This window comes from Pteropus vampyrus, unplaced genomic scaffold (assembly GCF_000151845.1).
Source record: "Pteropus vampyrus isolate Shadow unplaced genomic scaffold, Pvam_2.0 Scaffold1000003053, whole genome shotgun sequence".
Classification (NCBI taxonomy): domain Eukaryota; kingdom Metazoa; phylum Chordata; class Mammalia; order Chiroptera; family Pteropodidae; genus Pteropus; species Pteropus vampyrus.
In genome coordinates this window covers 19390-35477 of record NW_011917455.1, presented here as the reverse complement: position 1 = coordinate 35477, position 16088 = coordinate 19390, and the positions used below count along the sequence as shown (strand labels likewise).

At 35.9% G+C, this 16088-nt stretch overlaps 1 protein-coding gene across 1 annotated transcript in view; it reads left to right on the top strand.

The window, feature by feature from the left end:
• The window catches only part of LOC105311304 (beta-galactosidase-1-like protein 2), a gene marked incomplete at both ends in the record, with an annotated part of 37331 nt that overhangs the window by 4069 nt on the left and 17174 nt on the right, over positions 1–16088 (top strand). The window contains 3 exons of the mRNA XM_011387290.1: positions 2309–2401; positions 12130–12211; positions 13203–13267. Of these exons, the coding sequence (XP_011385592.1) occupies positions 2309–2401; positions 12130–12211; positions 13203–13267 (240 nt within the window). The remainder of the gene's footprint in view (positions 1–2308; positions 2402–12129; positions 12212–13202; positions 13268–16088) is intronic.

The window sequence follows — 16088 nt, the reverse complement described above, 5'->3', positions numbered from 1 at the left end:
TAAAATGATTGGAAAATAAAAAAAGGACTATCTACTAGGTAGGAAAAAATTAAAGGGAAAAAACAAATATATACTATTAGGTGTCAAACTTTGTGCTAGGCAATTAACATTTACTTAGCATATTTCATCCTCACAGTAATCATTTGAAGAAGATGTTAATACAGATTGAATGGAGGCAATGACAAGTTTGTACATGGCCAGAAGGCTTCACATAATGTGAATTTACTAGGGACAAAGTTTGTTTCTAATGCTGAGAGTACCCCAGAGTTAATCAGACTCAGGGAAGTAATTAAAACTACTAAGCGACTGAAGAACATGAATCAGTGTACCACCTGGGGGATAGCAGAGAGAGTCTTTTACAGAGATTAGAGCTGTGCTGTCCAATGTGGCTATTTAAATAAATAAAATTAAAAATTCTGTTCCTCATTTACACCATGCACATTTCAAATGCTCAATAGCCACATATGGGTGGTTACTACCATTTTGAATAGAGTGAGTACAGAACATTTTTATCACAGACAGTTCTGTTGGGCAGTGTTGAACTAAAGTTCTCACAGCACCCCAAATCAGGACTTCTCAGCCTTGAAACTCCTAGAAAATTAAATTAGTAACCTAAAGGTTTCTTAGCACAAAATCAGGGCCTGCGGAGGCTGGGAGGTATTCAGCACTCGCAACTGAGTACCCTTCTTTTAGAAGTTTCAGTTGTATTTATAAGGCTCAGTCTCTTGCTTTAGTAAGGCTCAGTCTCTTGCTTTAGTTAATCTCAGGTAAAGTCAATTTATGGGTCTTTTTCTTTTTCTATTCTCTAATCTGCTGGATTCCTCATTGGATAGATGGAAGGGAGAAGAGAGAAGCTGGTTTTGAAAAAATTTTAAATGTCTGTCAGTAGAAGATAAGATATAAATATTCGAGAAACATTCTTTTAGGCTTTGTGTCCTCTTTCTCCCTTATCAGGGTAGAGTAGAGTCAGTTATTCCTTGCTCGCTACATATACTCCTGTTTCAGCTCTCTCAACAAAAAGTTTCTCCTGGGTCATAATCACAGTTTTTGATGTGCACATACTTAACACATAGTTCTGCTTGTTGCTCACATTCTTGCTTGCATTATTGGCATAAAGTTTAATTCTTAGAGATCAACACTATTTTTCTTATTTCTACATGCTTAGAGGGTTACCTCATGTTTGCCCATGTATCTTCAAGAGTGGGTTGAGGAGGTACAGAAGTGGGCATAATGAAACTTTACTTTTACTAGGATGTGGCAAATGCAAACTATGGAAAGAAAACATGTAGGCTGGACTAAGGATATTCATAAAAAAATAATTGAGCATGTTAATATCAACAGAAAAGAACCAGTAGGAAGGGAAAAATGAGAAGATATTTGCAAAAGGGCATAATTGAGAGAGCAGAAGGATATATGATCCAGCACCAAGTTGAGATTAATAGAGAACTATTAGAAACACCAACATTTAGGAGGTGGGTAGGGTGAGAGGAGCTCACAGAAGAGACTGAGACATGACCTGAGAGGCAGGCCAGAAACTAGGAGCGAACACATTACCGAAGACTGCAGAGAGTGTCAGATGTTGCTGGGGGAGAAAGCAAATTAGCATTAAAATTTATTGTTTGAATTTAGCAAAGAGAAGGTCAATGTTAATAATTTAGATGGACTGGAAAGACTGGAAGTGAGACCACAGTGAGTAAAAAGTAGATGAGAGGAAAAGAAGTCAAGAGTGAATGTAGAAATATTTCAGTTTTTCTATGAAGGCGATAGGACAAAAGGGTGGAAACTAGAGGGAGAAGTGGTCCAGGCAAGTTATTTTTAGCATAGGACTTCAAGTCAATGTAAATGATGATGGGAAGTGTTTAGTAAATGAGAAGATGAGATACAGAAGACACAGGAGTATTTCAAAGAGCAAAGTTCCTAATGAATGGGAAGGAGATGAGGTCCAGCACACAGGAGGTAAGATAATGCTTGGATAGGGTGAAGGACACTTTATTCATTTAGCTGGTGCTAAGGTAGAAAATGTAGAAATGGGGGTTTGAAGCTTAATGCTTTGAATTAGGGGGAAAATGACGGGAGTTACTTATATAGGGAGTATTATTAAAACTAGAACTCAAAGAACATTTGACTTCCTAGAGATGACTGCTGACTGTGGAGAGAGAAATTGCCTGAACCATAGTGTAACTTGGAATTGAGTTTAGAAATATGTTGTTTTTATGAAATATTAAATATGTGTAACAACAAATTGAGAAAATCCAGCCTTTCCCCACCAGTAGCCTTAGTGTCAAACTCTCATTTTCCTGATCCTCAGTATGAAAATTATGGCCCCATCATTGCTGTGCAGGTCGAAAATGAATATGGTTCATATCATCTGGATAAAAGATACATGTCATATGTTAAAAAGGTAAGTGCTCCTTTAATTTTCCTCCATATTTAAATACATCTTTTCTCACTTTGTTAGTTTGTGGTGCAAACATATCTTAGGTTGAGGAGATACAGAAGTGGGCAAGATGAAACTTGACTAGGATGTAGCAGGTGCAAGATACGTGGCAGGTACAAGTTGTAGCTTACATGGTACCATGGGATATGAAGATGAATAAAGTCCAGTTTAACTTTTCCATGCATTTACATTCTAAACAGGAGACTGGACACGGCCTGTGTGATTCTAATGTAAGCCAGAGTGATGTTAAAATATTTTTCCTTTCTATAGATATCAGAGATCTCTTTTGGTTGGTCATATAATACATACTTTCTATCCTTTTACTTTCAGTTTTTCTGTGTCCGTATATTTAAGGTACATACCTTATAAGCAGTATATAATTAGAATTTGTTTTCATTAATCCATTATGAAAACTCTTGTCTTTTAAATGAGGTATTTGGTTTGTTTACATTTAATGTAATTACTGATATTTGCATTTATCATCTTATTTTCTTGTTATTTCTTCTACTTGTTCTATTGTCCTTTTTCTGTTCTTTTGATTTGACTAAATAGAGACTATAGCATTCATCCTTAAATTATTAATGTCTACTATAAGTTAATATGTTTACCAAATCCAGGGCAAAGAAAGCACATAAGAACAGTTTAAATGCATTTTCCTCCCTTCTGTCTTAGGTGCTATTCTCATTTCTTCATGATATATATTTTTATATTCACAAAACATTATTATTTTGTTGTTTATTTAGTGTCATTTAGATTTATCCAAATAATTTAGTTTTTGTTGCATTTTCATCTATGCATCTCTGAGCTTTATCTCCCTTATCATTTTTCTCTGCCTGAAGTGCACCTTTTTGTGTTTTCTGTTGCAAGTGGTCATTGACAAATTCTTTAACTTTTTATTTGCCTGAAAATGTGTCTAGTTCACCACCATTTTTGAGGGTATTTTTGCTGTATCTGTAATTCTAGGTTGGTAATTATTTTCTTTGAAGATTCTCTGGCATACATTGTTTCTATTAAGAAGTCAGTTATCAAAGATGATGGTGTAGGAAGATCCTGAACTCACCTCCTCCCATGGACACAACAAATCTAGTTACATGTGGATCAGTTTCCTCTGCTAAAACTAACTGAACAGCTTCTGTACAACAAAGGATAAAAAGGCCACATGAGATGGACAGGAGAGACAGAGACCTGATCCCACCAAAACCCCCACCCCTGGCATGGTGACCCACAATTGGGAGAGGTCCCACAAATGTGGAGTTTCTCCCTGAAGAGCATGGGGTTTGTGCACCACATCACGAACCACAACCTTTGGGACCAGCACCAGAGAGATTAGCTGTCAAAATATCTGGATTTGAAAATCAGTGAGGCAGTGGGAAAAGGAGATTTTTCCTTTCAAAGGGCTCATATGCAGACTCACTCGTCCTGGAACCAGCACAAAAGCAGCAGATTGAAAAGTACCTAGATGATAAGTAAAGGGGAACCATTTACTAATCTTAAAATGTCTGCTGGAGGGACAGGAGCCTGTTGGGATTCTCTCTGAGGATGGAGGAATCAGTGGACACCAGTTTTGCACTTTGCCTCTAACCTGCTAGCACTAGTAGGGTTCCCCCCTGCCCACTTCTCCAGTGGCCTGCACCAGGGCCAGCTGGGTAAGCTCCCCAGCCCTCTGCAGTGCTCCCATGACCCATACCAGAGCCAACTAGGAGAGTGCCCCACCCTTCTGCACCTCTCTCATGGTCCCCACCAAAGCTGGCAGGTTTGTGCACTACAGACAAGGGACACCTCTTGAGTGCCTTGCTCTGGTGGCCAGAGAAGGGTTGCATTTATGAGCCCCACAGGTCTGAAACAATCATAAAGACAGTTCTTGGTAGGCTACAAACTTCGGGTTACTACACAGACAGCAGACTAAATTACACTTCCAGTATTCCTATAAAAAAGGCCTATTTACTTGTTCTGTAACATCAGCTTGAGGGGCAGGCTTCAGGTTTACCACAATTCTAGAGGCTACAAAAGTGCTCTCAAGGAACATAGGCTAGGGGTTACTGTCTCCCTTGGCCTCTCTTCAGTTCACCAGTACCACCAGAAAGGGCTCACCCAAAGCCCCCAGTTTTGCAGCTATCACTAAGGGAATACCTCCAGATCACCTGGTCTGGTGGCCAGCAGGATCTATGATCATGGTTCCACAGAACTGTATATATCTGTAAATAGCTGCTGACTGAGGGTCTAGCTTTCGATCATTCTGAATCCAAGTGTTGACTGAGATCCCTCCCTCAAGAACACTCACAGGTATTGGCAAACTCTCAAAAACTGGGACCTACAAGAAAAAAAAAATCAGACTGCTTAGATAATCACAAAGGTTTAAGAGACAACCAGGAACTAGGGCAAGATTAAACAATAAGGTTAATCTATTACACAGGGCCAGTCCTTCAAGACAGAGAGAGAGCTGTTTGGCCTAATACTTAGAAACAAAAAGAGAGTCAAGGAAAATGAGACAAAGGAGTATATTCCTAATGAAAGTAGTAGAAAAAAACAAAAAGACTTTCATGAAGCACAGATAAGGAAATTACCTGATAAAATGTTCAAAGTAATGGTCATAAAGATGCTCACCAAACTGAGAAAGATGGATGAACAGTGAGAATTTATACAAAAGATAGAAAACATAAGAAATTACCAAAAAGAAGTCGTAGAGCTGAAGAATACAAAAATAGAACTGAAAAATACAATAAGGGCCTTCAATAACAGAAGAGATGAAGCAGAAGAAAGAATCAGTCATCTGGAATAAAGAGCAGTGGAACTCACCCCAACAGAGCAGCAAAAAGAAATAATTTTTTTTTTTAAAGTGATGATAGCTTAAGGAACCTCTGAGACAACATCAAGTTGAATAACATTCATGTTATAGGGGTCCCAGATGAAGAAGAGAGAAAGAACAGGGAAGAAAACTTATTTGAAAAATTTACAGCAAAAAACTTACCTGGGAAAAGAAACAGACATTCAGAGCCAAGAAGCCCAATGTTCCAGATAAGATGAACTAAAAGACCCACATCAAGACACATGATAATTGAAGTGTCAAAAGTTAAAGAAATAGAGGACCTTAAAACAACAAGAGAAAAACAACTTTTTATATAAAGGAACCCACCCGCGCCTTAAAGGTATGAGCAAATATCTCAGCAGAAACTTTGCATGCCAGAAGGAAATGGCATGATATATTCAAAGTTCTGAAAATGATAGTAAGAAAACTTTAAACTAAGAACACTCTCCCTGGCAAGATTCTCATTCAAAATTGAGTGAGAGATAAAAAGCTTCCTAGACAAACAAAAGCTAAAGGAGTTCATTACCACGACACTGGCCTAACATATGTTAAAGGGACTTCTTTAAGCTGAAAAGAAAAGGCATTAATTAGAAACAAGAAAACATACAAAAGTAAAAATCTTACTGGTAAAGGTAAATATATAGTAAAGGTGGTAGATTAATCTTTTAAATCTAGTATGAAGGTTAAAAGACAAAAAGTAGTAAAAATAATATAACTATTAGTTAAAGGATACACAAAATAAAAACATGTAAATTGTAACATCAGGAATCTAAAATGTGTGTGGGGGGTAGTAAAAATGTAGAGATTTAGAGTGCATTTAAACTTAACTTGCAGTCAACTCAAAATAAACTGTTATATATAGGCTGTTATATGTAAGCCTTATGGTAATCAGAAAGCATAAGCTTATAGCAGATACATAAAAGCTAATGAAAGCAGAATCTAAGCGTAACACTAAAGAAAGTCATTAAACCACAAGGGAATGAAGCAAGAGAAGAAAGAAATGGAGAACTGTAAAACAGCCAGAAAATAATGAACAAAATGGCGGTAAGTACATATATATCAGTAATTACTTTAAATGTAAATGGACTAAATCCTCCAATAAAAAAAACATAGCATGGCTGAATGGATAAAAAAAAAAAAAAAAAAAAAAAAAAAAAACAAGACCCATGTGTATGTTTTCTACGGGGGACTCACTTCAGATATAAGGATACACATACAGCGACTGAAAGTAAAGGAGTGAAAAAAGATGTTTTATGCACATGGAAACCAAAAGAAAGTTGAGATAGCTATACTTATATCAAATGAAATAGACTTTAAAACAAAGAGTGTGATAAAAGACAGATAGGCATTCATAATGATAAAGGGGTCAACCTAGCAAAAAGATATAATAATTGTAAATATTTATGAACCAAATGTAGAAGCACCTAAATATATAAAACAAATATTAACAGACCTAAAGGGAGAAATGGACAGAATACAATCATAGTAAAGGACTTTTTAATATACTACTGATATTAATGGATAGATCATAACAGAAAATCAATAAGGAAACATTGGCCTTAAATGAAACATTAGAACAGATGAACTTTATAGATATATACAGAACATTCCACCCCAAAGCAGAATAATACAAATTCTTTGCAAGTGTGCATGAGAATTCTCCAGAAAAGATCACATTAGGCTATAAATCTCAATAAATTTAAGAAGATTGAAATTATATCAAGGATCTTTTTTGACCTTAATGGTATGAAACTAGAGGTCAATTCCACAAAAACTAGAAGAATCAGAAATATGTGCTGGTTAAACAATCAATGGGCCAATAAAGAAATGAAAGAGAAATAAAAAATCATCTTGACACAAGTGAAAATAGAAATACAACATATCCAAATCTATGAGATGCAGCAAAAACAGTCTAAGAGGGAAGTTTATAGAGATACAGGTCTACCTCAAGAAACAAGAAAAATCTTAATCAAACATTACAATTAAAGGAACTAAAAAAAGATAGAAAAAGGAAGGCCAAAGTTAGTATAAAGAAGGAAATAATAAAGAACAGAGTGGAAAGAAATGAAATAGATACAAAAAGACAATAGAAAAGATCAGTGAAACTAAGAGCTGAGTTCTTTGAAAAGATAGACAAAATTGACAAACTTAGCTAGATTCTAAGAGAAACTAAGAAAAATATATAGAGAGAAATAAATAAAACCACAAATGAAAGAGATGTTACAAGTGATACCAAAAAAAATACAAAGAAATATGAGACAACTATGAACAATTATATGTCAAAAAATTGGACAACTTAGAAGAACTGGGTAAATTTCTAGAAACATGCAGTTTTCAAGACCAAATCATAAAGAAACACAAAATCTGAACAGACTAATTACTAGTAAGGAAATTGAATCAGTAATCAAAAACCTACCAACAAACAAAAATCCAGGGCTAGATGGCTTCGCTGGCGAATTCTACCAAACATTCAAAGATTTAACACCTATTCTTCGTAAACTCTTCTAAAGAATTGAAGAGGAGGGATTGCTTCCAAACTCATTATGAGGCCAGCATTACCCTGAGCACAAATACACACAAGGAGACCAAAAAAAAAAAGAAGAAAAGAAAATTACAGATCATATTCCTGATAAAAATAAATGCAAAAATCCTCAACAAAATATTAGCAAACTAAATTCACTAACACATCAAAAGGATCATATACCAGGATCAAGTGGGATTTATTCCAGAGATGCAAGGGTGGTTCAATATCCAAAAATCAATATGATAGACCACATAAACAAAATGAAGGATAAAAATTTTATGATCATCTCAGTAGATGTAAAAAAAAAAAAAGGCCAAAATTCAATATTCATTTATGATAAAAATTCTTAAGGTAAGTATAAAGGGAATATACCTTGACATAATAAAGGCCATATATGACAAGCCCACAGCTCACATCATATTCAACAGCAAAATGCTGAAAGCTTTGCCTTTAAGATCAGAAACAGGACAAGGATGCCCATTCTCTCCACTTTTATTCAATGTAGTATTGGAAGACTTATCCAGAGCAATTAGACAGGAAAAAGACAAAAGCATCTAAATTGGAAATAAGATGAAAAACTGTCACTATTTGTGGATGATATGATTTTATATATAGAAAACCTTAAAGACTCCACCTCCCCCCACAAAAAAGAAAACTAATTAGAACTAACAAGTAAAGGTGCGGGGTACAAAACCAGTATACAAAATTTGTTGCATTTTTATATACTAGCAACAAACTGTCAGAAGGAGAAATTAAGAAAAAAATTTTTGTTTACAATTGTATTGTAAAGCATAAAATACTTTGGGATAAATTTAACCAAGAAGGTAAAAACCTGTGTATGGAAAACTAAGTCATTGATGACAAGTTAAAGAAGACAAATAAATGGAAAGGTATTTCATGTTTATGGATTGGAAAAGTTAATATTGTTAAATTGTCCATACTACACAAAGCATTTTACAGATTCAGTGCAATCCCTGTCAAAATTCCAATGACATTTTTCACAGATATATAACAAAACAATCCTAAAATTTGTATGGAACCACAAAAGACTCTAAAGAGTCAAAGCAATCTTGAGAACAAAGAACAAAGCTGTAATTATCACATTCCATGATTTTAAACTATAGCTATAGTGATCACAACAGTATGGCATTGGCATAAAAACAGACACATAGGTCAACAGAACAGAATAAGAGAACTTAGAAATAAACTTGTGTATATATGGTCAATTAATTTACAACAAAGAAGGCAAAAATATACAATGAGAAGGGTTAGTCTCTTCAATAAATGGTGTTGGGGAAAACTGGACAGCCACATGCCAAAGAATGAAACTGGACCACTGTCTTACACTAGACATAAAAATTAACTCAAAATGAGTTAAATTCTTGAATGTAAGATTTAAAACCAACCATAAAACTAGAAAAAACAAGGTGAACTCCTTGGCATTGATCTTGCACTGTTGGTGGGAATTAGTAAATTAGTGTAGCCACTGTGAAAAGCAGTATGGAGGTTCTTCAAAAATTAAAAATAGAACTAGAACATGATTCAGCAATTTCACATCTGGGTATTTATCCAAAGAAAACAAGAACACAAATTCAAAAAACCATATTCACCTCTATGTTCATTTCAGCATTATTAATATAGCCAAGATATGGAAACAATTTAAGTGTCCATTGATGGATGAATGGATAAAGAAGATGTGATGCACACACACAATAGAATACTACTTAGACATAAAAAGAATCATATCTTCATTTGTAACAATATGGGTGGACCTTAAAAGTATTATGCTAAGTGAAATAAGTTCCAACATAGAAAGACAAATACCATATGATTTCACTTATATGCAGATTCTAAAAAACAAAACAAATCACCAAACAATCAAACGAAACCAATCTTATACATATATAGAACAGATTTGTGGTTGCCAGGGGTGAGACTGGTTTGGAGGGTGAGCAAAATGGGTAAAGGAGATCAAGAGGTACAACATAAAGACATGAAGATATAATGTACAGCATACTGACAGTTGGTAATATTGTGTGGTACATTTGAAAGCTGCTAAGAAAGTAAACCTTAAAAGTTATCACGGTAAGAAAAAATTTTTGTAGCTTTGTGATCATTTTGCAATATATACAAAGGTTGAATCATGTTTTACACCTGAAACTAATATAATGGTGTATGTCAATTACACGTCATTTAAAAAAAGAAGACAGGAACTTCTTTTGCATGTGTTAAATTTGATTGTTTTCTCTTGCTAAAAACAAAAAGTCAGGTATCGATAAAATTATTTTTTTGAAGGTGAAGTGTCTTTCTCTCTTAGCCTTTTAAAAAATTTTTTTCTCTGGTTTTTAGCAATTTTACTAAGATTTGCCTAGGCGTGGTTTTCTTTCTACTTATCTTGCTTATATTTTTTGCACTCTTCGATTTGTGGCTTGAAGTGTTTAATCAGTTTTGGTAAATTCTCAGCAATTATCTGCTCCGTTTATTTTATCTTGTCCTCTGGGACTTTAATTATACACATTTTAGATTTTTTTCATCATATTTTACATATCTATTATACCCTCTTTTGAATGATTGCGTCTAAGCTATCTTCTAATTCATTTTTTTCTTCAACTTTGTCTAATTTGATGTTAAACCTACCTCATTACATTCTTAATTTCAGATATTATAATTTTCTAGAATTTTTATTTCTTTTCTATAGTATTTATTTCTTTGCCGAAATTTTCTATTTTTCTTTAATTTTTTGAACATACTAATTATAGTTAAAGTCTATGTCTAATAGACCTAATATCTGATCTCCTATGTATCTATTTCTGTTGTCTTTTGTCCTCATGATGTCAGCGAAGTGTTGTCTTGTGGTATGCCTAATAATTTTTCGATCCAATGTCATTTACTTATGAAAACATCAGTGAGATCATTTGAAACTCTTGATAATCTTTAAGATGGATTTATTTTTTGCTTCTGGAAGGTAGTTTCAATGATTTAGAGCTGAGTATCAATTCTTACGATAACAAGTGCTACTTCTTGTTCACCCTTATACCTAGGGGATAGCCCTTTGGGTCTCAGCTGAAAGCCTAGAATTTTTCATGGCCTCTCAACCTTGGCAATTCCCGAACTGTAATTTTCCCCCATAGTCTCATAAATTTGCTGAAAAATTCTGCTCAGCTTATTGGCCTCTCAGCTAATGGTTTAAGAATTAGCTCATGTCTCAAGGGAAAATCAGCACAAAATGCTAGGTTCATCTCTTTGGGCCCCTTGCCTCTCTGGAAACTTGTCTCCCACCTTGATATGTATCTAGGATCTTCAAATAAGTTTTTTAAAAATATTTTTGTTCAGTTTGTCTAGTTGTTATTAGAAGAAATGTTAGTCTAAAGCAAAATATTCCACCATCCCTAGAAGAATCTGTTGCTATCTTTGAGTAGTGATCCATGAATTCTTTCATTCTCAAGTGTTCTAGTTTGGATGAAAAGTTATATGGTCACCTAATGGGGGCAATAGACTTGAAACATTGCATTTTGATAGAACCTATAGTAGTGAAGGGTTGACTGTGATTAATACATGGCATGTTTGCTTCTCTCACTTATTTGGTTCACTTCTCTGCCTTTCTTATATTTCAAGAGTTCTTTAGTAGCAAACAACTTCTGCACATTCAACAAGTGGCTCTAAGATAATTGTAGGGATGGTTTCGCCTTTAGGATATTCTGATCTAAAGGCTCAGGAAGGCATACTTTTGGCTTTTCTTAGTATCTATTATAGCCTTAGTATTTTATTCCTCAATTAGATAACTCCCTTAGCCTCTTCTCTCTTTGATTTACAATCTCTCTGGAGCTATTTCTAGTTAAAGTATAGACGTTAAAGGATTATGCAGCAACAAATGTGACCATGGATTGACTAAGCCAAAACTTACCTGAATTTGCCATTGACTAAAGAAAAACCAGCAGTTGTGTGTGTATTCCCAAATCCATCCTGTGAATTTGGGTGCATAGGTGTTGTTAATTTGAGTGAAAGTGTGGAGGAGATTTGTCTTAAATTCTCTGATGCACTGGAGAAAATCCAGGATTCAGGTCCTTAGGTGAAAGCATTGTACTAAGGTAAATGCAAATAGTCCAACTGCTTCTTCCTTTAGGTTTGACATTTTGTCGCTTTGGCCTTGCTGAAGATATGGCAGGGATGATTTTTTTTGGCTCTAATTCACTAACTTATAAGTAGGTGTTTTTTTTTTCTGTTCCTCAGCTTCATTCCAGTATTTTTTTTCCAGTATTTTTTTTAACTGCCATTTTCCCGCCCCCCATCCCCGCCCCCCGCCCCGGAAAGAAGTAACCCTATGGCATCTGGATTCATTTACCTTACTAAATGTCTCCACAGGCCCTGGTGAAAAGAGGGATCAAGGCGATGCTCATGACTGCTGATGATGGACAAGAAATAATAAGAGGCTACTTGAATAAGGGTACAATTTTGGGTTTTCCCTGTTTTCTCTACTAGTTAAGTCTGAAGCAGAACAGGAGTCCCTCAGATGCTTCATTTTTTTTCATTTCCCATGGATGAGCACCCATAGTTTTTGGTTCAAAGTAGTGAGGGCTTCCAGTTAAAGCTGAGTTAAGGAACCAGTCCCTACTTTGCTGCTCCACCAGGGGTTACCCACAGAGCATCAAAAGTGCAGAACACTTACTCCATCCTCTTAAGCCTTAGTGGCTAAAGTGGGGCCTGGCCAGGACCAAAGTAAATGCCTTCTCTGTTATTACCAAATGACCATGACTGAGTGACAGAAAGTGGATATGAGGTCAGATAAATAGTATTGTCATGGGCCCAGCCTCAGGATCTCATAGGGTAAATAAGCCTAGGGGATAAAAGAAGTAGAGAAACATGGAATAGAATTATAAGGAAGAAATATGGGTAAATACAAATAAAAAAGGGAAAAATGTGTACAAACAGAGTCAGAGATCAGTGCTTTTTGAAATCCTTTAACCCAAGCAGTTTTATCAGGTCCTTTCTCCTGTGTTGGTCTCTCCTCAGACTTTTTGGTAGTTCTTCATTTTGTAGTAGGAAAGGCAGAAATAGTATTCTTAATTAGAAGCCAGGAGACCTATAATCAAGTTTTAGGTCTTAGACTATTTTGAGCTCATTTTTTTTCATTTACTCATAAGTATAAAGTGGTTTATTTTAACTGCCCTTTTTATTCTCTGGGTCATCCATTATAAATGTTAAACAAAGGGATGTGTTTGTATAGTGAATGTATGGATACAAATGTAGAATCATATTTTTATTATTAACTGTAAGCCATAAACTGTTAATGTGAAATATCTGTGAGGTGTGTGTGCAGGAGGTGTTGAGACCCAGCTCTCCATCCTGGATCTAGTAGTAAGCCCGCCTTACCCCAACCCCGACCTGACAGTGCTTGTAGTGGGATCTACAAAAGAGTTTCTCTTTTCCCTCCACAGTGATTGCCACTGTACACATGAAGAATATAAAGAAAGAAACTTATAAAAACCTCTTTTCAATTCAGGTAAGGACATTTCAGAGATAGGAGTTGTTTTGATTCTTGCTCTTGCTAAGATCTCAGCTTATTTGTTAGGGAGATTCTCAGCAGTGATTAGTTCAATTAAAACTTGGACCTGTTATGCCTTTGAAATACCTGCTCTAGGTGGTTTTAGGTAGAACTAAATTAAATTTGCATGCCCCAAATGCCTGGCCCATAGTCCCTCGGTAGTATACAGGATGGGAAACATAACATACTAGAAAGGCAGCATCAGTGGAAGTTCTCACAGCAGTCCAGAGACTATCTGCCCCCTACCCTGAAGTGACATGTCAGGTTTCAGGGAGTGGAAACACAGATATGAGTGAGAGCCATCATGGCAGAGGAGCCTCAAGCTCAGTATAGGAACCAACCAGTATCCCCTGTCATAGCTCTATAAGTATAGCTTCCTGGTTGACTAAGGTGATCTCTTGGTTTCAAGATACACTATACTCAGAAAGCTATGGCTCACAGTAGGAATTTATACATTATTTATAGTCCTCCAGTTCTGATGCTATTTGCTAATAATAGGCCATTTTACCATAGCAATCTGGCTGATAACATGGGTAACATTCTATCTTTATCAGGTTTTCAGGTGGACCTACAGTGAATTTGCATGGGCAAAGAGGAAGGATTTTGTTAACCCTTTATTCATCCCCATTGACCTTTAATTACTTAAGACAAGAAATGTAAATAGCTCAGAATAGCAAGTGATAATTACAATAAAAGCATTAATGTATAACTGGAGATTAGAGTGTGACATAGATTTCTATCACCAGAGGAGATGAGTGGTTACATGTTTTATTTTGCACAGGACTGAACTATGGTATGAGGAGCAAAAGAAGCATCTGTTAATTGCCATCAACATAAGGCAATGCCTCTGTTCTATATTCTATAAAAAGTTAAACCCCCAATCTTATCCTCCTGCAGTCTGAGACCACCAAGATTTAGAGAGGAGTACAAAGGGATGTGTGTCCAACCATAACAGCTGGACCAACATCAGGTAATGGTACAAGTAGTACAGAGATGTGCAGAGATCAGAGTGAGTGCATTCCAAGAGAATAGGAAGAGAGAACATAATTTCTGGGGCAAAGTAAACACTCAAATAGATGCTAACATGATAATGACGATGGATAAAAAAATGGAGCAATAAAACCAGTGGAATCAAGGGTTAAAAGTGCTATGCCTACAGGGAGCAAAATCCTGAAAATGAGGTCATTTATTCATTCAGTCAATCGATAAATGTTTTTAGCACCTACTATTTGCCAGTTATGTACTTTTCAAGGCAATGTGGATAAAGCTGTGAATAAAACCCACAAAATTACCACTTTGGAACATATATTTTAGTGATGAGACAAGTAAACAAAGGCAAATACAGAGTATGAGATAGTAACAAAAGCTAGGAAACATTATATAATAATATTTATATGCACAGCTTTTAGTTTATTTCACCTTTCTTTTTTTCATGTTTATTTTTTCAATTATCATATAAGAAACTATTCATTTTATTCCCATCTTGCAGATGAGGAAACCATGACTCAAAGGTTAAATTACTGATTTGAGATCACATGTGGATAATCATATTATTCAATAGAACACTCCAGGCTTAAACTCAAACCTTCTGCATACAAATCCTATGCTCTTTTCACTGTTTTATACTATATACCATCTAAATACCTTCTCTGATGAGAGAAGGATTTATTGTGATATGAGAGTTTCACAAGGCGAAAGCCCAGGTATGCTTCCTAGCACAACCTCGAAACAAAGAAGCAATTCTTAATGGCTGTGTGAGCACGAGCCATGACTGTACTCTCAGGGCTCAGCCCAAATGGAGCAGGCAAAACCACGGAACTCCCAATCTTTCCATGAAAGAAGTCTATCTACATACTTTAAAAGATGCTGCCTGAGGGCCAGGCTTCTAATTTATCAGGCATCTAAGGCTGCGATCTTTGCAAGTCCTGGGAAAGTGGAAGACACCTCTCATACCTCCTTCCAGCCTATTCCAATAATAAAACCAAATTACCAGGAACTCTCTAGAAGGAGCTTATACACACATCTGAGGCCCAAATTTTACAGCAGCCACCTGAAGAATAGGTCCCTGGATCTCTTGGCCCTAATAGCCTGCAGGACTTGTATTCATACATCCCATAGGACTGTAGCAAACAAACAGTCCTTAATGGGTGCAGAAGCACCTCCACTCCCATCCCACTCACTGTGGGTATACACATTGGCCCAACACGGAGGAAATGGGGAAAAATGCCCATCTCCCATTTTTTTCCAGATAAGGACTTAGCAACATATTTTCCCAGCTGGTAACTGAGAGTCCAGTTTTTAACCAGCCTGAATGTAGGTGCTGACTCTGATATTCTCCTTTGAGATGCTGACAGGTCATGGCACACCCTCAAATACTGTGAACTACTAAAAACAAAGAAGGCATTTTGAACAATCACAAAAGTTTGAGAGACAACCAGAAGCTTAGGCTGAACTAATTATTGAGGTTCATCTCCTATATGAGACAATTCTGTCAAAACTGGGAAAGGAGGCTGTTTTATCGAATGCACAGAAACCAACATAGAGAATCAAGGAAAATGAAGAAACAATAAAATATATTCTAAATAAAAGGCGAAAATAAAACTCCAGAAATATATAAGTGAAACGAAGATAAGTGATTTACCTACTAGAGGGAGGGTTCAAAACAATAGTCAGAAAGATGCTTACCAAAGTCAGGAGAGTAATACATACACAAAGTGTCAATTCCATCGGAGAGATAGAAAATATTAAAAAGTACCAAACAGGAATCACAGAGCTGAAG